This window comes from Rhipicephalus sanguineus, chromosome 3 (genome assembly GCF_013339695.2).
Source record: "Rhipicephalus sanguineus isolate Rsan-2018 chromosome 3, BIME_Rsan_1.4, whole genome shotgun sequence".
NCBI classification, from domain to species: Eukaryota; Metazoa; Arthropoda; class Arachnida; order Ixodida; family Ixodidae; genus Rhipicephalus; species Rhipicephalus sanguineus.
In genome coordinates this window covers 4,224,548-4,248,861 of record NC_051178.1, presented here as the reverse complement: position 1 = coordinate 4,248,861, position 24,314 = coordinate 4,224,548, and the positions used below count along the sequence as shown (strand labels likewise).

The following is a 24,314-nucleotide window of genomic DNA, read 5'->3' as shown; positions in this document are numbered from 1 at the left end:
CAATAACGGAACATTTGCTGACGTTTAGTGTCATTCGTATCTGTTCAAACCATAACTCTAAAGTTCCTAAATATAATTGTAGTGTAGCATGCAATGACTGAATATCACACGCAGAAGAGAAATACGCGATGTCATCTCCACATACATACAGATGAACGTTAGTCTTCATAGGAACTGAAATTAACAGAACATTAAATAAAACAGGAGAAAGAACGGAACCTTGAGGGACTCCTCTGGACTGACTATATTTTGGGGAAGATAAGCCACGCTGGGAACAGTAAAATTTTCTATCCTTTAAAAACTCATACAGCCAATTAATATATTGCGGGAAGTTCAAATTTTTTAGACAGTTGAGCAAGGTAGCATGCTCTACACTGTCGTATGCCTTAGCCAAATCTAAAGTTACCAATGCTGAATATTGCCGCCTGTGCCGAGCAAGCTTAATCCGTCCCTCTAAATCTACATGTGCAAACCATATAGAATATCCTGGTCTAAAGCCTATCTGACATGGTATATTGCAGCGAAATATTTACAGTCATATGTACATCTTGCCGAAGCACACTGATGATAACATAGACATCAACAGCATCTTACTCTTTTCTTAAGTTAGAGCCTAGAACACTGTTATTACATACGAAGAACCGAGTCTCACTGTTCGACCACCGAGTGGTTACGGCCCAGACGAAAGTTGCATCGTACGGAGTCTTACTGATCGATCAGCTAAGTGATTACAGCCTAGACTGAAGGGAAACGAATTCCGTCCAGTCTTAAGTACCTTGCGGTAACAAAGAAAAAGGGGAGGTGGCCACTGCTGGTCCACCTCGACATTCCCTTATCCAATCCGTTCATTCTCAGATTAAGCCACTCCCTACTGGGCTGTCCCTAATCTCGACAGCAGTGTCTTTACAGTGCAGACAGGCGTTTTGGCACTCTTTCCCATCATGGCTCTCTCTCTCCTTATCCCACGCTCTCAGGGATTCTCACGGTCGAAACACCTGTATCTTAGCCCTGGTGCATTCACGCCATTTTCCCATACACATCGAGTTGAACCCGCGGAGCGAGACGTTAAACGGTTCCGGGAAAGAAAAGGCGTATGCGTGTCCCTGCCTCCCACGCATTGGGACCGTGCATTGTTGCGACTCCACCGTGCTTTACCGTCGGCGCCGAAAGCACATGCCGGTCGTTGTTGGGGTCACGCATACTGTCGCCTTGGGCGGCGGCATAGAGCAGGGGATGTTTGTCCTCCTCATTTTCCCACACAATCGGGCTGCCGACCTCTGAGAACGGTCGCGTACCTGGAACCCCTGGGGGCATCGTGGGAGCGAGCTGCTCCCTCCAGTTTGCTTTCGTTGATAATTGCACAGTCAAAGACCATGCCGAGAGAGCCGAGAAAGAAGCTTTGTACGACGTACAGTGCCGCGCCGTCTCTTCCGCACGATCGACTTATGAGCGGCGAAACCTAACAGGCTCAGAATTGAGTTAGCTGCTATAAATTTGTTTATCCTATTGTACAATACTCTTTCAATTACTTTAATAACATGCGACCTTGCTGCAGGCCGGCTGTTCTATTCCGACTACCTCTTTCTCTTCCTCGTGCTGGTCAAGCACGAGGACCCAAGCTAGGCCGCTGCTCATCGCCATGACAATATATACAGTAAAACCTCGGTGATACGAATCTCGCAGGGTTACCAAAAATATACGTATGATCCGAAATTCGTAACACCAGAAAACATGAAAAATTAGTATGCGACAAACGAAAGTTGGCATACGTTTTGATTCAGTGTTTCCCAGGGCCGCAGCGACGTCGTGAACAGCTCTGAATGATTGCCAGTAAAGCTTTTAGACGCCAACGATCATTTTTGTACTCGTAAATGTACAGTGCATGCGCGCGTGTGTAATTAATGAACTAGACCGGATATGTTAATTGTGCCCTGTGACCGCTAGTAGCCCGTTCCTAATCTTACGACGCTTTTCTGCATGACACCAGAGTACTGCGGCGAAAGTTACTTAAGAAGCGCTTTGCACACGACAGATAGACGCCAAGCTCCTTCGCCCAGACCGTCCGCTTCGTCTCTTGGGGTCTTCGTCCACCTTTAATGGGACTTCATGACGGACCCGCAGCCTAAGTTTCAGTCTTGTTTCATATAGAACGTCTGATTGCGAGGACATAGCTTGCATCGACGTGGCAGGCACGTGTTACTGCTGCCTCGAGCATAGAAGCACACGTCAACGCATCGGGAAAAAAAAAGCGCGACGTCAACGTCATCTGTAATCTAAACGCGAAGGCGACTAAAGGCCTATAAGATTCGCGCGCACTATCTGGGAGGCAATGAGGCACTGTTGATGGTCGTGCAGCGCGCATACCCGCGGCCGCGCGTGACTGCCGCGTCTTCAGCGACCGCGCGGGCAGCACCTGTTCGTACATGTGCGCTAGCGTACGTTCGTATCAAACGTCGCGGGGTGCAAATCGGTTCGCAACAACCGTACTCCAATACACTGCAGGCTAATGGGCGTTGGCCGGGACCACAGATAAATTCGTATGACCCCGAAATTCGTACGAGCCGTGATCGTATCACCGAGGTTTTACTGTATAATTATATATATATATATATATATATATATATATATATATATAGAAATGAGTGAGAAGAAGCACTCACGTACGAAATGTAGTTTTATTAACGTTTCGGCTGGTGAGCCAGCCTTGACGAAGGCTGGCCCACCAGCCGAAACGTTAATAAAACTACATTTCGTACGTGAGTCCTTCTCACTCATCTATCTCATCTATCGTACCGGACCCATCGATCTTCATACCCAAAGTATATATATATATATATATATATATATATATATATATATATATATATATTGTTAAGGTGTTTATTGGGCGGCACTCGGCGACAATGCGCTATGGCGATAGTCGAGGCAAAAGCACGGGTTCCAAGCACGAGCGGCGTTTAGAAGAGGACGACCCACTAGGAGCCGCTGGAGAGCGCAACCGTTAAACAGTACCAACTGCTTCGCCACAATTACCCCGGGTACGAAAAGGGAGCCGTCCAGCGACCTAACAGCTCGTCACTATGAGTGGGTCATAGTAGGCCTTGAGGCGCTCCATGTTAACTATGTCGCGCCTTCGACGGCGCATTTCCGAAGCTGGTTCGATGGGTTCGATCAGGCAGTTGACCGGGGATGTGTGCTCGACGACCCGGTAGAGGCCTTCGTATTTCGGCAGTTGTTTTGAAGGGAGGCCAGTTGCAGTGGTAGGGACCGAGAGCCATACCAGCGCTCCGACACGAACGTGGCCTCAAAAGTGGTGGTGCCACCGTGAAGGCTCTTCTGCCGCTCTTGTTCGTGCGTTGTAAAGGTCTTTGCAAGCTCGCGACACTCTTCAGCAAGCCTGGCTGTGTCAGAAATAGGCGCACAATCAGATGAATCCGGCTTGTAGGGTAGTATCGTGTCAACGGTGTGCGACGGGTGCCTTCCGTACAACAGGAAAAAGGGTGAAAAACCAGTAGTGCTCTGAGGGGCGGTATTATAGGCGTAGGTGACGAAGGGCAGAATGGCATCCCAATTTGTGTGATCGGCGGCGACGTACATTGACAGCATGTCGCGCAGCGTGCGGTTAAAGCGTTCGGTTAGGCCATTCATCTGCAGGTGGTAAGTAGTTTTGCGGTGAACAGCATGGCACTCTTTGAGAATGGCTTCGACGACTTCCGACAAGAAGACACGACCTCGATCGCTGAGAAGCTCCTGGGGTGGACCGTGACGCAGCATTAACCGGTGTAGCAGAAAGGAGGCAACATCGCGCGCTGTAGCCGCTGGGACGGCAGCGGTTTCGGCGTATCGCGTTAGATGGTAAACCGGCGACAATGGGCCAACGGTTACCAGCCGACGTCAGAGGAAGTGGTCCATACAAATCGATGCCCACGCGCCCAAACGGATGGTTAGGGCAAGGTAATGGTTGTAGACCGACTGGTGACACGTGCGTTGAAGGTTTTCGGCGTTGGCAATCGAGGCAGGAGCGGACGAACTTCTGCACGTAGCGGTACATCCCTCGCCAGAAGTATCGTTGTCGAATGCGGTGGTAAGTTTTGGATACCACAGAGTGCGCGCATTGCGGATCAGAGTGGAACGACTCGCATATTTCAGCACGCAGACTTCGGGGTATCACAAGTAGCCACTGGCGGCCATCGGCGTTGTAATTGCGTCGGTGCAGTAGGTCGTCACGAATGGCGAAATGGTGGGCTTGACGACGCAACGCGCGAGTGGTTGGGGTTGCCGACGGATCAGTGAGCAAGTCTATCAGCGAGGCGATCCGTTTATCCTTGCGCTGCTCGGTGGCGATGGTGTGAACGTCGATGGAAGAAACAGCAATGTGAGAAACTGAGCAGGAGGCATTGTCGTCAGGCAAGGGGGAGCGCGACAGGGCGTCGGCGTCAGCATGCTGACGTCCGTTGCGGTACAGCACGCGGATGTCGTAGTCTAGCAGGCGAAGTGCCCAGCGGGCGAGACTGCCCGAGGGATCCTTCAATGACGACAGCCAGTATAGTGCATGATGATCGGTGACATCAAATGGGCGACCATACAAATAAGGTCGGAATTTTGTAAGGGCCCAGATGATCGCCAGGCGTTCCTTTTCCATGACGGTGTAATTGGTCTCGGCTCTAGTAAGGGTACGACTTGCGTATGCTACGACATATTCGGGGAACCCTGGTTTGCGCTGCGCAAGAACAGCGCCGAGGCCTACACCGCTGGTGTCCGTGTGTACCTCCATTGGGGCCGTAGCGTCGTAGTGGCGTAGTATGGGAGACGTCAACAAACGACGGAGCTTTGCGAACGCGTCGTCGCATTCGGGCGACCACGAATGTAGGGGCCCGTTACTCCCAAGGAGCTTCGTCAGCGGCGATGTGATGGTGGCAAAGTTGCGTATGAAACGTCGAAAATATGAGCACAGTCCTACGAAACTGCGCAGTTCTTTTACGGACGTAGGTTTGGGAAATTCGGCCACCGCCAGAAGCTTGGCCGGATTGGGAAGGATTCCGTCCTTGGACATGACGTAGCCTAAGATTGTCAGCTGCCGTGCTGCAAATTGGCACTTCTTCAGATTCAGTTGGAGGCCGGCGTTGCTCAAACGCGTTAAAACATGCCGCAGACGTTGAAGATGCGTGGAGAAGTCCGGAGCGAAAAGGACGACGTCGTCCAGGTAACACAAGCATGTGTGCCATTTCAAGTTGCGCAGGACGGTGTCCGTCATGCGCTCGAAGGTCGCGGGCGCATTGCACAGACCAAACGGCATGACGTTGAACTCTTACAAGCCGTCGGGCGTGACAAAGGCTGTCTTCGGTCGAGCGTCATCAGCCATGGGTACTTGCCAGTACCCCGAGCGCAAATCGAGAGATGAAAAGTATTCTGCTCCTTGGAGGCTGTCAATCGCGTCGTCGATTCGCGGCAGCGGATAAACATCCTTCCGAGTGATCGTGTTGAGCCTTCGGTAGTCCACACAGAACCGCACAGAACCGTCCTTCTTGGCAACGAGAACAGGAGACGCCCATCGGCTGTCCGAGAGTCGAATAACGTCGCGTCGAAGCATATCGTCCACTTGCTCATTAATTACCCGACGTTCTGTGGGAGACACGTGATATGGACGTTGCCGCAGTGGTGGTTGGGCGCCAGTGTCGATGCGATGTGTAACAGCGGACATGCGGCCGAGAGAAGTTTGCCCGACATCGAAAGAAGAACGAAATTCTTCCAACAGGCACAGAAGCTGGGAACGCTGGACCGACGTAAGGTTGTCGGCCATGGAGGGACCAAGTACATCTGCGGGTGATGAATCAGGTGTGGAAACAGCACTGATGGTATGGGAACTGGTGCAGTGTGAGTGATCGGATGCGTCCAGAACTTGTGCGTCTTCGAGGGCCTCCACTCTGCCGAGACATTCCCCTCGCACCAACGTAACAATGTGCGGGGATGGGTTGGTAAGAAAAATAGCGGTGCTACCCTGAGTGACTTGCACGGTCGCGAAAGGTACCAGTAACCCTTTCCTAGTGCAAACGCGGTCAGATGGCGAAAGGAGTGCAATGGTGTCGCAGAGACCGGCGCAGTAAACTGGCACAGCCGTCGACGAGTTTGGAGGAACTTTGGTATCGTCTTTGACGAGGATCTTGGTGAAGGCCGATTGACTGTCTGCCGGCGTCAAATGTGAGAACGGTGAGAGTTCGATGGCGGCTGGTGCGCAGTGAATTATGGCGTCGTGGCGGGAGAGAAAATCCCATCCCAGGATGACGTCGTGGGAGCATGCAGCAATTGTGATGAACTCGACGTCGTACAGAACGTCCTGAATGACGACGCGAGCAGTGCATACTGCTGTAGGCCTAATACTGGGAGCTGGCGGTACGGAGGGACATCCCAGAAAGTGGCGTCGTCACTTTTCGAAGTAAGCGGCTAAGTTTTGCGTCCATAACGGATACGGCGGCTCCAGTGTCGATAAGGGCAGATGCACCAACACCGTCCACAAACACGTCTATGACATTCGATGGACTTCACTGAGGGCTTTTACAGTTCGATAGCGTCGCAGCCCTTGCCTCGTGGACTGCGACGACTAGTTTTCCTGCTCTCGTGCGACAGAACGTGGCAGCATTGGTGACAGCGAGCGACGTCGTGGAGACGGAGAGCGGCGAGTGGACGGAGCTGGGCGTGACGTCGGTGACATAGGCGGGTCGTAGAATGCACGGCTGGACTGGCTGGTGGCGGGTGACACGACTCGAGGCGGCTGCACGCGATGGCAGTAGCATGCCATGTGACCGGCATAACTGCATGCAAAGCAGATGGGCCGATTGTCGGGTGTGCGCCATCGGTTCGCCGGGGCAGGTCCCGCCCATGTCGCAGGATGCGATTGACGGGGCGGCTGCTGAAATGACTGCATGGTGGGTTGCAGTCAGGGCGCCTAGGGATGACGGCAGCATACAAAGCCGGCACACCCACTTCGAAGGACGGAGATCTAGCGGCGGCTTCGGCGTAACTCAATGGTGCAGCCGCAGGGATTGCCTGGTGCGTCCTGGCAGCAACTGGAGCGTACAACCCATGCAATGCGTGAAGCAGCTGAGGTCGAAGTGCAAAGCAGACCAGCCTTACGCAGGTTTTCTGCACTAAATGAGATGTTCGCATCGCAAAGCAGTGCTGACTGATATAGTATACGGCTTGTTTGTTTGAAGCCTTCATGGAGAGGCAACCTAGAAGCTTTTGTTGTAAAGCTGGTCAGCAGTGGTGCATTTTTTTAGAAAGAACTCGACTTTCCACTGCAATTTCCACAACACTGTTTCCCTCTAATATCTGCTCCTTTAGAAATTCTTTACCATCTTTGCACTTAAAAGCAAAGGTGGGGTGACACTTTGAAAGTGAGTTTCAGAATGTTATTGAAGTTCACTATACAGCAATGGTAATAAAAGCTATGGCTATAAAATTTCCGAGGTATTTTAAATGTAGACGCATGTTGCACTGGAGCTCAAAATCAGTTTGAGCTTGCGCTCAGTGTTTTTTTTTTCATTTTTGTATTATTAGTTCTTTTTAAATAGGTACAGTGAAGGCCGTGACAGACGGTACGATGTTCCATGCGATGCGACGTCCGACGCGGCGGTGGGGCAACCGGAATGGTGAGCTTTCATAGCATCGGACAGCCACCATTCTGGCTGCCGCACCGCCACGTCAGCAGTCGCATTGCACGGAAAATTGTACCGTCTGTCTCGCGCTTGAGTTTCAGCATGTGTGAGCGGGCTACTGTTCGCTATGTTTTCGAGCTGTTAGGTTGCAGCAGATGCGGATACATGGCGCTGACGCCACAGGGTGTCATCAGGAGAAGTGGCTGGAAAGATGGTTTCGGGGAAGCGTACCGCCGCGGCGGATTCTCAAGACGATCAGGCGGACGCAGCTGTTCTGCAGTGGGATATCGGCTAACGTCCGCCGGCAGTAACTGTCAACGCGTGTGGGTTTACCAAAAGAGAGTGTCGTGCGAATTCCCCTTCCTCTTGCTGACAGCAAGCAGAGGGGGAAGGTACACTGTTTCACAGCAGGGAACAGCGCAGATACACGAGACAAGAGAGACTGACAGGACTAGGCGCTGGCTAACAACACGAGCGTTTATTTCGTATGTGCACACATATATACGTTTCTTGGGAAAAGGAAATAAACAAAAAAGAGAGGGAGGGAAGTCAACGCATGCGTCCCAACTAGTCCATGACGGTGCTATGATCACGTGCGGAGATACTTAATTTCCTTGTCGGTTAGTGCGATCGATGGTGTGCTTACACATGATGGTCCAATGGAATGAATTGCGAGTGCTTCATAGATTTCCCGGGCACGGCTATCACGATATCTGCGCAAGATGCGCATCTGATCAAAATTAGGACTGCAGCCACAGTCGGCACAGTGAATAGCCAGATTGCTTCCAGTACGCGCCTTGAGGTTGTTATTGTGTTCTCGCAGACGGTCGTTGATGCAGCGGCCCGTCTGCCCAACGTAAAGCCCTCCGCAGGACGTAGGTACCTCGTAGATCACTTCGGTCTTGCAAGGCACAAATTGTGTTGCATGATGCTGCTTGCAAGTGGAAGGACTTTGGCGAGGGCCATTCACCTTCCTGCACAATGAGCCCAGCTTTATCGGTGCCGAAAACACCACTCTTACGTTTGCACATGCAGCTGCCTTCTTGATTTTGTGCAAAACGCCATGCAGGTATGGGATGACCGCCACCCTTGCCCTGTCCTCTTCAGCACGAGGTCGAATCATCTTACGGTGCTTTTTCAGGAGGGCTTCTGCCAGCCCCAACAGGAATTGGTCAGAGAAGCCAGCCTTCTTCAACCTGCAGACTTGATTAGTGAAGCTGGAAGCAATTACATGTGGGCAAGACCTAACTAGCGCATTTTTCATAGCAGAGATGGCGATAGCCCGTTTGACCAACTTAGAATGGTGCGATGAAAATGGAAGGAGGTCCTTTTTTGAACGGGGTGAATACTCCCAGCAGGTGTGCTCTGCACCAAAGGCTATCTTGAGGTCTAGGAAGCGTATTTCTCCCCCCTCGGGTAATTACCTCGTGAATGAAAGTCCGGGCAAGTTCGCACAAAAGCACTAAAAAATCTTGTCGACCTTTCTGCGGCTCTCGGTAGAGTTTGCACAATAAAAAATCAAAAAGTCGTCGACATACCGAAAGATCTTCACCCATGTGGTCGCGTCGGAGGATTCTTGCAGTTGCCTGTCATACCGGGCCAGAAGTAGGTCGCTTAGAACCGGGGCGATCCATGACCCTATGCAAACACCGTCTTTCTGGACATATAGGTGCTCGTCTTGACGGACAACAGTCGAGCTGAGGTAGAAGGAAAGCAAATCCATAAACCTGGAAATGCTGGTTCCTACAGCATTCTGGAAACGTGTGGCTGCGTGTCTTTCTATGCCGTCTTGTACAGACGCGGCTAGGGCGGCTTGGGGAAAGGAGTAATACAGATCCTTGATATCGATCGAAAAGGCTTGCACACCCGGAGGACATGAACTTTCCAGGAAGCTAGATACTTCCGAAAGGTCGACAAAATTTTTTAGTGCTTTTGTGCGAACTTTCCCGGACTTTCATTCACGAGGGAACTACCCAAGGGGGGAAGAATATGCTTCCTAGACCTCAAGATAGCCTTCGGTGCCGAGCACACTTGCTGGGAGTATTCACCCCGTTCAAAAAAGGACCTCCTTCCATTTTCATCGCATCATCCTAAGTTGGTCAAACGGGCTATCGCCATCTCTGCTATGAAAAATGCGCTAGTTAGGTCTTGCCCACATGTAATTGCTTCCAGCTTTACTAATCAAATCTGCAGGTTGAAGAAGGCTGGCTTCTCTGACCAATTCCTGTCGGGGCTCGCAGAAGCCCTCCAGAAGGAGCACCGTAAGACGGTTCGACCTCGTGCTGAAGAGGACAGGGCAAGGGTGGCGGTCATCCCATACCTGCATGGCGTTTTGCACAAAATCAAGAAGGCAGCTGCATGTGCAAACGTAAGAGTGGTGTTTTCGGCACCGATAAAGCTGGGCTCATTGTGCAGGAAGGTGAATGCCCCTCGCCAAAGTCCTTCCACTTGCAAGCAGCATCATGCAACACAATTTGTGCCTTGCAAGACCGAAGTGATCTACGAGGTACCTACGTCCTGCGGAGGGCTTTACGTTGGGCAGACGGGCCGCTGCATCAACGACCGTCTGCGAGAACACAATAACAACCTCAAGGCGCGTACTGGAAGCAATCTGGCTATTCACTGTGCCGACTGTGGCTGCAGTCCTAATTTTGATCAGATGCGCATCTTGCGCAGATATCGTGATAGCCGTGCCCGGGAAATCTATGAAGCACTCGCAATTCATTCCATTGGACCATCATGTGTAAGCACACCATCGATCGCACTAACCGAAAGGGAAATTAAGTAAGTATCTCCGCACGTGATCATAGCACCGTCATGGACTAGTTGGGACGCATGCGTTGACTTCCCCCCCTCTCTCTTTTGTTTATTTCCTTTTTCCCAAGAAGCGTATATACGTGTGCACATACGAAATAAACGCTCGTGTTGTTAGCCAGCACCAAGTCCTGTCAGCCTCTCTTGTCTCGTGTATCTGCGCTGTTCCCTGCTATGAAGCCAAGCCAACAAGCTCAAGTTCACACCCTTTTAAAATACACTGTTTGTGTGATTGTTTTTTGGCTGAGCAGGAAAGCTCACTGGGTGCGGCCAGTGAGCTTTCCTGCTCACTGGCCGCAGCCTTCAAACGCAGCCTTCAACCAGGCTCTGGCTCTTCGTTTGCGTAGGCAGCATATATGTGCTCGGATCATCAAGGGGCTGTCGATACCTTATTTTTGAAACCGCGAGTGCCCAAGTGTGATAAATTTTGTGAAAGATAAAGAAATTCTGCATCAAATGATTGCAAAATCCGAAAATCGAATTTTTTTACCAAAGGAAGTCTCACCCCACTTTAATGAGGCATGGCAGTATGTTGAACCAATGCAGAATGGTGACACTTCGGACATATGCATGCCCGACGTCGCAAAACTGAAAACATGGCCATTATAAAGCAGAAGCGGTGCTGCAATTCAGGTTGTCACCTTGCTTTCGTGCGGTTTTAGGCCACAACGCCTTTGCTATGGTGGCGTGCAATCGTTTCGGTGTTGTGCATTTGTCAAACTGAGAGGAGGGCAAATGGTTCTGTTCGGTGAGAGTGATAGTATCGGCAACACCCGAGGTTTTAATGAAAAGCTGAAGCACAGGAATAGATCTTTGCATAACAAATATTAGTGCAGTGCACTGGGCCTCCATTTCTTTCGGTTTTACGTGCGACTTGTGGCCACTACGAAGGACACACGGCATTAAGATCCGTGGAAGGCCGCAGATCAGACGACACGAGTTTTGGTGGCAGTGTACGTTGAACCATTTGCCCAGCGCCGGCAAGGGGGAAGCTGCAAAGCCTTCCCAACTACATACTTTTGGTGATGTGTCTTTGCCTGAAGGAATACCTAGCACGCTGGAGAAAGGACTAAAGTTTTCTACACCACCGGGGCTTCAAGTTCATGCTTTGTTGGCACTGAATGGGTGTGTGGCGAGCTCGGTGGAAGACAGAAAAAGAGGCTTGTTGCAAGAAGTGGACTGCCTTGTTCAGTGTGCACAACTGCGTCATTCTTCAAGCAGAACAATCTCAAGCCGATAAGGAGGGAGGATTTGTTGTGATGTCATCCAGGGCCTTCAGCGAACAAGCAGCAGTTTCCATAGAAAAAAACTTTAATGAATATCCACTTGAACAAGGTAAAAGCCAAGGCCACGTTGCTATGCAAAGAATTTCACCTTATGATACTATCTAAAGCTGTTAATGCTGCTAAGCTAGGTGTGTCATCGGTATTTTTTAGCGTGAATACGCACAAGCCTGAAAAGCCATTCCAGTGCATTGTGAGCGAAAGAGATTCGTGGCAGAATCGTGCGAGTAGGTTATCTGTTAAGGCAACTTAATGTGCTTGCTGTGGAAGATACCTTTGTTATAAGTAACTCAGCTGATGTTACCCAGTTCTTGCTTTATTTTCAAGGGGGATAGTATACGCTCTCGGTAGATGTGGCAGATTTATTTTATGCGGTGCCACACATGGACATGCTCAACGCATTAAAAACAAACATTCAAGAAAATGGTCTTCATGCATTTGAGAGAACTGCAAGTACTTCTGTTGGTAATTTCATGACCCTATTAGGGTTTTATCTATGTTCAAGATTTGTCACGTACAATGGGCAGGTTTATATTTAACAGAACGGGACGTGCACTGGCCCCATACTGCACAACTTGTTTTTAGAGGCTTGACAGAGTGTTGACCCAGGCCCCTGACAATGCAAAGGTGCACAGGGTGAATAGGTGTGTGGATGACTTTTTTTGATAGTTTTAAATGCTAAACCGTGTATAGCACCCACCAACATGGTGCATGAAATCCTAAAAAAGTTTCGACAGCATGCGAAGGGACTGTCCTTCACACGTGAGCTACCTAATAACGACAACGTTCAGTTTTTAGACTTGGGCCTCACTCTGTCATACAAGCATATCTGCTGGGCCTACTGGCCCCATTTGTGCTAAGAGCTGATGCCCCCTGATGCTGTCCAATCCAAAGTAGTTAAGAGACCTACCATAAAAACCGGAATATAGGTCGGACCAAAATATAGGTCGAACTCCCCACTACTGAAGATCGAAAAAAAAAAAGGTACACGGAACGGCTAAAGTATAAGAACGCACCTTTACCGTGAAACAAACGCAATTTCAAATGGCGCACAGTGAAAATGCCATTGTTTACATGCGTGTTTACACACAAGTTCCACATGGCAGAAAGCCAAAAGATGGGCTTAAGCATTATCCTCATAAAACGTCACAACTGTCCTGACGGCATTAATTTGGATACACTTTGAGGCCCCCGGTAGCAATCACGAGTCCCGGTTAAACTGTGCAACCTTCGTCGCCAGCTCTAGATAAGCTGCGGTCTGGCAGCGAAACAAAGTTTTCTTCTTATCGCTGCCTGTACCACAGCTGCCAGCATTGCAGGAAGCAACAAAGAAACAGTATCCAGCGAGATTGGAGCAGCGAGAACACCCGTGCAAAGATAAACTTTCAGCTATTGTTTGTGATTCATGGCTCCCACTCACGTTTGCTAGCATCCCAACACACCTTTCACACACTTCAGACCGGACTTCTTCGTGCCTTCACGAACTTAAACACTTGTTTTCATAACGCTACGGTGAACTGTCATCGACCATTAGTCGAGAACAAGAAAAAAAAGCACCCAAATAGATTCACAAGACAACAACAAAAGCGCAAAATGAGATCACCCACGGCACAAGGCTGGTAGTAAACAAAGTGACGGCGATGATTGCGATAGCGATGGAGGCGGTTGACTTCAGTTGCCCATAGTGGCCAGACTTGCAAAGTTTTTATGCCAATGACCGGTATATAAGACGGGGGGTCGACTTTTAGGGCTGTTATCTGAAGAAATATTCGACCTATATTCCGGTTTTTACGGTATGTGTTTGGAAAGTGCGTTGGCTAAATCTGGCCCTCACAGAATGCAGGAGAGCTTTGGCCACCAGGTCAGCCGGCTATATTCAGCTGGATATCCTCACTCGGTTGTTGCAGCAGCAGCTGAATCCCTGCTTCAAAAATTTTAAGGGAAAGAGAAGGAATGCCAGCTATTCAAGAAAAGACCAGTAGCTGTCCTGTATGCCCACAAGGTTGCACACAACCTTAAAAAAGTGGCTAATAGGTACAAAGTACCTTTGGTGTTTTCCGCACCAAGGAAGCTGTGTGGCCACAGATTTCAATGCCTGCCCTGTGTGGTAAGAAGCGTGTGAGTGGTCTACATCACCTGTGCGCAGGGAGTGATCTACAAAATTCTGCTCTCCTGTGGAAGGGTTCACATCAGCCAGACTGGCCGACGTGTTAACAATCGAGCGAGGGAACATGATATTTCAATCATGAACAATACAGTATAACCTCATTACAACACACCTTTATAGTGAAAAGGATTTTGGTCTGTTGTGAAGGGAGTATGTAAAATCCAAGTACTGTTACCACAGACTTTTATGTAAACACTGAATGGGGCTGTTATAACCGGAGAAAATTACGGATAACAAACATGGTCTTATTTCTAAAGGTACAGTGTACTAGAATGGGGAAGTGGGCTCACTGCCGTATCCCTGCGCCGCGCCGCCGCGGCCCTCTTCGCGACGACAGCTTGAGCGCCCGCCAGGGGCACTGCCGCCAGTTTCTCCTGAAAACTCTTGCAGTACTTGCGGGGTGTGAAGCACGTCCCCTTGTGGTCGGTAGGGGTTAGGCTGGTTACGATGTAGTTTAGGAGGGTGTCAACTTGAGCTTGTTGGCATGGCTTGTGGCACAGTGCAAAGTCCTGTCTGTCTTTCTAGTCCCGTGTGCTCGCGCTGTTTCCGACGATGATACGATGTAGTTGCGGAGGAATACAAATGCGGGGTTGGTGGCGGGGAGAGGGCCACCACAATGACACAAGATCACAAAAAAAAAGAGGGGGTGAGGGGGTCGAGCATTTTATTCCTTTTTTTTAAACTGACCCAAGTAGTTGAAGCTGCTGTTTCGATCCATTTGTGTGTGCCCTGCGGCGCATGTTCATGCTGTTCGTTCGTTTGAAGGACCTTTGTCGGCACTACGCGTGCTGCTTTACTGAACTTATCTTTCTGAAGGATCGGCATCCGTGTCTATCCGCAAATCGCAACTGTCTCAAAGACGGCCCGCCGCTGTATCTGAACGGGAGAGACGCGCTTTTTTACAGCCTCAGGCGGTCGTGCATGTGGGCACACTGCGCTTCTAACTCTGCGCTGACGGGAACGCCTCTAGCGGCGGTGCGCGCGTCCCTGGGGTGATAGCTGCTTTCGCACGCCGCGGCAGGTGACAGCGCTTGTACCAGCTCCTTCGTGTTTTTCCGCAGTTTTGCGAAGAGTTTCTTCTTTGGCGCTCGTTCCATGGCTCAGCGTCACAGCAACAAGGTTTGTTGCGTTGTGGGCTATCATAATACCTGCAGCTATTTACCTGGAACAAGGTTTCACCGCTTCCCGAAGCTCAGTGGGAGAAGTAGAGACGTCAACATTGGATACAACTTGTTCGTCGTGACTTTTTTTCATTTTATTCGGTGCAGGGTGTTATGTTTTTTTCAATGGGAGAGGCGCCCATGGAATGAAACATTGTTTCAAACCTGCATTAATTGTGATACACCCAATGATAATGGTCTCCGAATGGCAATATGTGTTTTTTCACGCGGAATCGGTATCACGAAGACATTGTTTAATTCTAGTCCTTATTTTTGTTAGCTTTACATAACAAAGTCATCGTGCTAAAATCAGTTTTCTATATGTCTGCACATACGCGCGTCCACTGCCGCAGCGTGCTTGCACTAGCACGCCTGCTCTGCAGTCGCAGGTCGCGTCAATGACGCATCTGTTTCGAGAAAGCTTCGAAACAACAAAACAGAATGAAATAAAACGAGACCATTGGATAAAAATGCTTACTTACTCCCAACTTCATAGTCATCGACGGAGCGTTGATGCGCGTTTGAGACACACATCGACTTGTCACCACGCTTCCGTCCTCAGAGACAAGTACTTTACCACTAGGTACAGTCGCGCTCAATATGACTTGCAACACGAGTTTAAGCATTTCGCATTCCTTCCGCTAGGCCTTATTTCTAAAACTGAACACTGTTCTCTCACTGGGGATGTTCCCAAATAAGAAAATAATATTAATTACAGAATTGAATCAAGTTGAAGCCGTGCACAATCATTAAACTCGTGAGGCCACGCGCTCCCGTGTTGAAAGTCATATTGAGCGCGACTGTAGAAGACCTTTCTCGTACAGAAGCTTGCCTTTATCAATATTTACTTCCCTCAAAAATTATTCCAAACCTTCGGCGGTCTGAAAATGAGAGCAGTTGCAGAGGAACGCACTCAGATGAGCTTGCACAAGCAGCCGCGCGTGTGGTCAGGGAGGGAAGGCTATCACCCCAGGGACGCGGAAACGGCCGCGTTGGCGTTGAACGCCGCCACGCTGGTGGAGCCGCCTATGCAAGCGCAGTGTGCCCATAGAGCATGCAGCGTACGTGCAGCGAAATTTCTGGGCCAGCGTTTGACAACAGAAAACAGCTGGACCCAACGAAGCTAGGAGTGACCGCAGAGTCAAGTGCAACCACAATAAAAGCAAGAAAATGCATGAGGGCGGTGACGACAAAACCATACTTGTGCTTTGGTAAAACGGGGGGGGTCAGGGGTACTAAAACTAAAAAAAACTAACGCCCCCAACTACACACGCTGTTATTGCAGCGGCTGCGTGGAGGAGCATTCATCTATGCAATAGCCGCTTAAAACATCGCCCGCCCTCCGTAAATCAGTCACAATGACAGTAACTTATTTCACAACACACAGAAAACTTGCATCAAAAGAACTTCCGTGAGTTGCGCACCGTAACTTTCACTTTTTCTTGCGCGCAAAACAGCAACGCACGCGTTGGCGCTGGCCGCGCCCTGCAACCCGCCGGAAAGTTTCAGGTGATGCTGCGAGCCACACCGCCTGTCGGCGGCGACATGAAGTGCGTCACGCTCCGCCGCTCAGTGAGCACACTACAAACTTCTAGAACACTGTACTAAAGGGGACCAAAAAAATGCGATTTTTTGAAAATCGCATTTTCAGTTTCTGTAGCCCATTTTCTATCTGATTCCAAAGTATTTTCAGAAAAGAAAACCAAGCATTTTTCAAAATTATAGCTCGGCAATGGCGCAAGCGGGCGCCACCATTTTGGGCTCGTCGTAAAGTGTATTTCTCTGTGTTCAATTTCTCCGTGTCAGCTAGCTTCTCCATTCAGTAACAAGCGTACAAAAAGCACATATTTGAAGTTCAATTCAAGGCCTCCGATTGACTGTTTGTGCCGTGATGTTCACTTTGGGATCGTAGTCTGCTGCTTGAGCCTCGCGAGGTCGTGGCTGTCGAATTGCACTACTTAGTGACGCGTTCGCACTCGTTCTGTGTTCACGGGTCGACAATAATTTAGAACGCTTTAGTTTGGCAGCTGCAAGTGGAAGCTCAATCATCAGATTACGATAGCGCGCTGCACTCATCGCGAACATCGCAGACGTGCCACTGTAATAGCGTTGACTCGTTGGACCCGCTATTGAGGTTCTTCTTATCCGCACTTTGGAGCTTATGACGAAGACCACCGCGGGACAACTCTTTGTACTCGAAATCGAGCATGACGTGCACTGAAACATCGGGCACCGCGGCTACGCACATCGCAACGGAGCTTCCTCCTCGATGTCGTGGCTAGGCCTAACTCCGCTCACGGTGCCGATGTATGAGACAAATCCGAACTTTGCGGGAAGAAGATCTTGCTAGCGGACATGCGAAAGCGAAGAAGCCGCAATGTCCTTCGTCACAAGCAACGAATCACATCGCCCACTGGCTCCTCAGAACCGTGGATGGGCACTTTGCGCATCGGCAGAGGACCCCTCGGCCAAGCTCGCCGCGCAGCGACCGCTCGGAGAAGCGGTGGCAGCGGCTAGCAATTTAGTGCGTCAGCGTCCCAAAACACAACACCAAGCATGCTGCGTGCCGATTTTTTGTCACTACAGCTAGGCATAGCTAATAATTGACAGAGTGGAGATCGGCGGCCTTCATTGTTAAATCGGTACGTCGATATCCACAGCGCGGTATTCCCGTCCCAAAAGTATGCTAAGCGATGTTTGAAGTCTGAAGTTATTGAATTTGCTATGTCCGTGGTAGAAAAGTCCGCTCTAAAGGAGTCTTGACCACCTTGCTGGCCAGACATTTTAGTCAATTATATCCAAATGTCCGTTGTACCAGAATCCCTTGTAAACGAAGCTCAATCAATGCAACAAATGCGAAGGTCGGCATAACGCCGCAAATTGGCATGTAATATCAGAATGTCTGTTGTAAACAGATCCGTTGTAACGAGGTTATACTGTATTTCAGCCCATTTGCCTCTGCATTGCAATGCGTGCACACGAGAGGCAAAATTGGCCAATATCACCATTCTTAGCAGAAGCAAGGAGGTGCTCGAACGAGGATGCTAGAAGCATACTACACAAGAAGAAAAAAAAGTATCTGGGTCATTCCATGCCAAGTGTCCCAGGTGTGGTGCTCTCACATCGCACATTTTCCAGTTAAAATTTATGCCTCTTTCTTATACCACATGGAGCATTGTAACAAAACATTTTTGCTCGAAGAAATTTTCACGGCCGCCACACCCCCTCAAAGTTTGCTAGCTTTTATTAAACTGTGCCTAATAGAAAAATCTATATAAAACCTAATTTTGTGTTTTGAGCTTTGAAACGGCACTTGCCCTACTACAGAGGTTCCGTTTAGTTGTCCCATTTAATAATTCTGCTGGATGTCCTGGCTGCCTATGGCTTTGCTTTCGCCAGAAATGGTTTTGCCGACGATGTTGTAGCGTTGCTTAAAGGGATACTGAACAAAATTTTCGCCGACGAGATAAATGGCCCAATTGAAAGATTGGGTGCTGAAGTTTGTTGAAACAACCTTCATTTCAGCCACAGACTAGCAGAAAATAATGAATTTAATGCATTTTTTGGAAATTGGCGCGTCTAGCGGCCGCGCCGCGAACTAGAGAGGAAGTGACGCGAAACTGACTCGCCTACCATGCTCGCTGCAAAATCGCTTACCAATCGACATCGCAAGCCACCACCCGCTGCCGCGCGTCTCTCCCAAACGTGTTTTCAAGGTCGGGAAGGTGTTCTCCGTGAGTGTTCTCAACCGGCAGGCCGTATATTTGTTTTCTCAAGCAGAGCTTGCGCCCATGTCTACGAATCTGCCATTTGTGTTGTGCGCTGCTACGTAATGTGAACGGTGAAGCACCTGGCGCAACACAGAATGTCTCACCACTGTTCTGCGCTAGGGTGTGCGAAAAGCAGCGACAAGCCCTGTCATGCCTTTCCGACAGAGCTTCCAAGGATATGGAATCGCGCTGCGCGCCCATCGCAGCCAACATGGGCGCCTTCAAAGCGTGACTTTTTGTGCTCCGAACACTGCAAGGATAGTGACTATGAGTCACTGTATAAATTGCTGGTCCCGGCTGCCGACCCACGTTGGGCGATGGTGGCTCGTCTGGCTCGTTGTCCTCGCTGTCGCTTGACGAAGCAGAAGGGGTCACACGCATATGGTTGTACTTGGCGCATCCGTTTTGGAGGCCTGTCGAACTCGGAGTCGCAATCACTGCTCGTGGAACCACTGTCACTCGCACCTTGCATCTTTGCGCGCTCGCGATACGCTCGGTAGTTGTAGTGGTTTTTGAGGAAGAAGCGCTATTTTGTCTCCATGTTGGGAAAAGGGGACTAGGCTCAGCGCCACACCAGCCACCCCAAGCCACCCTCGGTTCTTGAGAGGAGAGGTGGAGAAAGGGAAGTGGCCGGGCAGGAAAGAGCGTGCCAGTTGCCCCCCCTCTTGCTGGAGCATTCGATGTCACGGCCGTCGACAAGCACACTGGCGTGCAGCCGGCGCGCGCCCTCACAATCCACTAAAAATACAGCCAACTGCTTGAAATTACGTGAAATAAACACTGTTTATAGGAAGAGTCGTGTCGTCCGAGTAGAATGTAAGTGTTTTCGTAGATTTTTCAAATTTTTGTTCAGGATCCCTTTAAATCGGTGAAGCCACCCGTTGTTGTCGGCGAAATTGTCTTCATCGAGTGCAGCAGCAAACCATTTGGCCTTAGCCATCAGCATTGGGCCATCTACAGGAATGTTCTTTGCACGCACTTCTATGAACCAGGCATAAAGTGCCTGTTCTACTTTCCTGTGGGCAGAAGCGCACACACGACAGGCTCCTGACGTTCACTGCTCTGCCGCCTTTGCCTTGATATCTGCCTTGCTCTTCAACAAGGTGCTCAGCGTGCTCCGTGGTATCCCGATGTCAACCACCACCGCCGAACTTTTTTCGCCCGCCTCAACACGCTGTATGGCTTTCAACTTCGTCTCAAAGTCAAGGCGCTTCTTGACGTTGGCCATTGCTACACAAGTAGAAAATTCAAGCAGTCCGCAGCGCCTTTGCACAGCACACACAGCACGCACACAAAGGAGGAATGCGGTGGTATGCGACAACTCACGGAAGTGGACTCCACCACTTCTGTGCATCAAGAGACGTAATAAAATAAAATAAAAGAACCTCTTTGGCGACGTCATGGGGAACGGCGCGCGTCGTTCAAAGGTTTCGTTTTTGCCAAACTGCGCTCCGCCCGGCGCTCTGCTTCACTCATGCGGTCGCGTCTCAGTGGTAGTTTCGGTATCGCGTACTGCCGCGTGTGTATTGCGTGCTCGTGAAAGTCACTCTGACAGAAAGTTCGACAAAATGCCGCATGCACATGATGTTGCCAGATGCCCGAATGGCGCACACAGTGCACGCCACCGTGCAGTAAGGGCGGGCAACGTTGGGCACGGCAACAGTGAAGTGGAAAAGACTGCTTTCAGGCGGGTGATTTGAAGTGCACTAACGCGACGCGCACCACTAAAACGTGATTTTATTTCAAAATAAGCACTTCCTTGGCACAAAAGTAGCACTACGAGGTTTCTGGACCGCTATTTCAACAATCAACGTCGACTTAATATTTGCTTTTAGTGTCTCTTTAACACAACAAGCAGTCCTCCAACACTGCTGGACGACAGGGCAATATATCGACTTAAACAATGCACCAACGCAAGCTCGGGAACGAAGGTGGGGGAAAAGAAAACTGGAATCGTGGTTCATCCATCGCAACGCCTTGGCTTGCAACAACATCCGCAGCCCCCTCCTGGGCACAAGGACATATGTGAATAGTGCATTGGGCAACCTCCTTTGTTGCCAGTGTATACTGAGGATGCCACCTGCCGAGGTGGCAAAATGTCTGTGTTATTTTGTTAAAGGGACACTAAAGGCAAATATTAAGTCGACGGTGATTGTTGAAATAATGGTCCATAAACCTCGTAGTGCTACTTTTGTGCCAAAGAAGTGCTTATTTTGAAATAAAATGACGTTCTAGTGGTCCGCATCGCGTTAGCGCATTTCAAACCACCCGCCTGAAAGCAGTGTTTCTCACGTCACTGCTGCCATGCCCAACGTTGCCCACCTTAACTGCGCGGCGGCATGCACTGGCGGTGTGCGCCATTCGGGCATCTGGCAACATCACATGCATGCGGCATTTTGGCGAACTTTCTGTCAGAGCGACTTTCACGAGCGCGCAATACACACGCGACAGTACGCGATACCGAAACTACCACTGAGACGCGACCACGTGAGCAAAGCAGGGTGCCGGGTGAAGCGCAGTTCGGCAAAAACGGAACCTTTGAACCACGCGCGTCGTTCCCCGTGGCATCGCCAAAGAGGTTATTTTTTCCGTGAATCAAACAGAAACAAACAAGCAGCATTTTATTACGTCTCTTGATGCACAGAAGGTGCTTTTTTTATTGCAGCTAGTTTGATTGCGAGTGATTAATTGTAGTCAAACTCTCTCAAGTCATCGGGATCGTTTTCAAAATGTGCAGCTCGTGGCGCTCATCATGTGATACATTTAGCTTAATTTCTCGGTAAGTAGAGCACTGCTGTTGATAATATTGCCGTTTTAGACGTTGCCATACCTTGAACTTTCACTCTGACATGAATTATTTGCCTTTAGTGTCCCTTTATTACTTGTTGTGTTAAGCCAGAGCAAACCTTTTACAATCGTGAATTCACCCGGCTATTGGAGCATTTTTGCATATAATTAAATACACAGAAATACCTTCCTTTGCTTTTTGTGCTTTGTTACTGCCATTCCCTGGTCAAGTTCAAGGATTGCACTCTATGAAGCAATGTATCTTTGGATAAAAAGGCAGCCCTCCTTTGGAAAGTCCGCCTTGTTCTTTACATAGGCAAGGTGCCGCTTTTCTCCAGAGTGGCAAAACTTTCAGGTGTACCTCTATAGCCAGACGCTAATTGATTTTGCATCATATTGCACAAAGTATTTCTTGAGTCTACAGCCCTTTTTTTTTAAAAAAAACACCGCAAGGGTTTCTTTGAACACTGAATAAACACAAATTTTTACAAAGTACAGTGATAAGGTGCAGGCTCACTGCTGCTAATGCATTCTGAAATTAAATTCTGCAGCTTTGCGTGTCAACATCAAAGTGATTATAACATATGCCCTAGCAGGAAAGTTTTTACAAGCTTTGACCACTTTTCATGCACTTAAACCTTCTTACATGGGTATTTTTTAATTCTGCTCCCATCAAACTGTGGCTGCATAACTGTACAAACATTGAAAACTTACCAAACATTTTTGGTAATTTATCTGGAGCAGTCACAACATATCAGCAAAACTCAAAGACACCATCCTGCAAAGCCGCAGGTGCTTACCAAAGTTTTCCGTTACTGCAGGTGGAAAGAGCACGTAACTTTCGCAGACAATCGCCAACTTAGCAGTGACTTCACCAACTACTTCAATGATGCCCTCCAGTGGTTCTTGAATCTGCAAAAACGAAGCACAGTGCATTACTGCCTGTGTATCGCAGGGTATCTACAAGAGAACTTCTGCAGCCTTGAAGAGTCACAGACCAGCAATCTCATTTCTTTTGAGGAGCGGCTATGCCTGTCATTTAACCGCAGTCAAGTGCCATGACACTGCATGTGTCATCACTGCCCTTTATTGCTGTTGATGACGACATGTGGCTTTTAATGGCACAAGGGCCAGGTGTGGCCATGACTGATAATGTAGCATTTACGGTGACCAATGATTTACGATGGCAGTATGCAATATGGCAGTACAGTGGCCTAAAAACGCGCGCTGTATGGAAGGGTAAAATATTATATATAGTATAAAATTATGACAGTGACATGTGCAGTACTCTATGGGTGTTGAATGAATGAAAAGAGATCATAATACTAAAATGTCAGAATGTGGAGATAGTAAGAATGCCTCATCAACACCCTTGAGCCCATGGGCCAGAAGGCTCTCCTTCAAAGGGACCAACAACCAATTTTTCTCGACCCAGTTTTTTACAATGCAACAGGAAACTCACCCTTCGTAGTGTTTGTAGCTGCAGCGGTGGACGGCAAAAGCATGTGGTTATTTTACAAGCAGTATTTTTCAATCTGAAATGCCTCTAAAAATGTACTAAGGCGTCCTCCAGCAATGTGAAGCGATAGCGGTGCCGATAGCCCCCCTCACAAACTGTTAATTATGCTCAAGGTTCTGCTTTCACACGAATGAGTGAAACTGTGGTTAACGACCTTCATATTGACATTTTCAACCGTTTCTGAGTATACAAAGCAGATAGAATAAGTCTTCTGAATGCTTGTTGTCATGTGAGGTCCCTTTACCACCTCACGAGCCAGGCGCTCGTGGCCTCTGCGATTAGCTTCGGCAAAGCATTGCTGGAGCTAATTGCGGAGGCCACGAGGCGCTCTTTGTATTTCTGCAACTCGTCGGCAGGTGCCGCTAGGCCCTCAGCTAACAACATGCATGCTGCCACTATTTAGCACTGGATCATATATCAAGCAAAAGTGCCACTGTTCTGCTCAGTACAAAAGAAGGCACATCTGCTCGTTGTAAGTTAGAAATGATTATAATAAAAAAGTGGACTGCATTTTAACACTAATATAGAGACAATGTACACCATTAAAAGGTCACGATTGCCATCAAGTGCATCTTCACTTTTATTTTTTGCCGCGAAAAGCAATTTTGAGTGAATACAAATCCGCATTTCAAGAGAAAAGCAGGCTTCGTCTTAGACAATACAACAGACAATCTTTCCATCATCTCAATGCGTGTTCTGAGCGGTTGTCTGTCCCTTTAATGCAACAACTGCAGCATGGACCTCTTTTTAAGAGGCCATGCTACAGATCACCCATGTAAATAACATGAAAATTATGTACAGCCGTCTCAATATTACTTGCAACACGGGAGCGCGTGGACTCAAAAGAGTTCAAAAACGGTGCGTGGCTCCAACATGCCAGAATTTCTATAACTAAATTATATTTTCTTATTTGGGATTATCCCCAGGTTAGATGAAGAGCGTATACTTGTGGAAATAAGGAATACTGGAAGCCATGGGTGATATTAAAGCTTGTGAGGCCACGCGCTCCCATGCTGCAAGTCATATCGAGCGCGACTGTATGTCCTTTCAAAATGCCATCAATACATCATATATCTAGGAAGAGGTTCCCTACCAACAAACATGGCAGGATGCAGGGAAATCCGTTGCTGAAATAGCAATGAAAAATGCTTTTTCCCAT

The 24,314-nt window shown here is 49.0% G+C and overlaps 1 protein-coding gene across 1 annotated transcript in view; it reads right to left on the bottom strand.

Moving 5' to 3' along the window:
* The window catches only part of LOC119386418 (replication protein A 14 kDa subunit), a 130,142-nt gene that overhangs the window by 39,387 nt on the left and 66,441 nt on the right, over window positions 1–24,314 (bottom strand). The window contains exon 3 of the mRNA XM_037653726.2: window positions 22,437–22,548. Coding sequence (XP_037509654.1) covers window positions 22,437–22,548 — 112 coding nt within the window. The remainder of the gene's footprint in view (window positions 1–22,436; window positions 22,549–24,314) is intronic.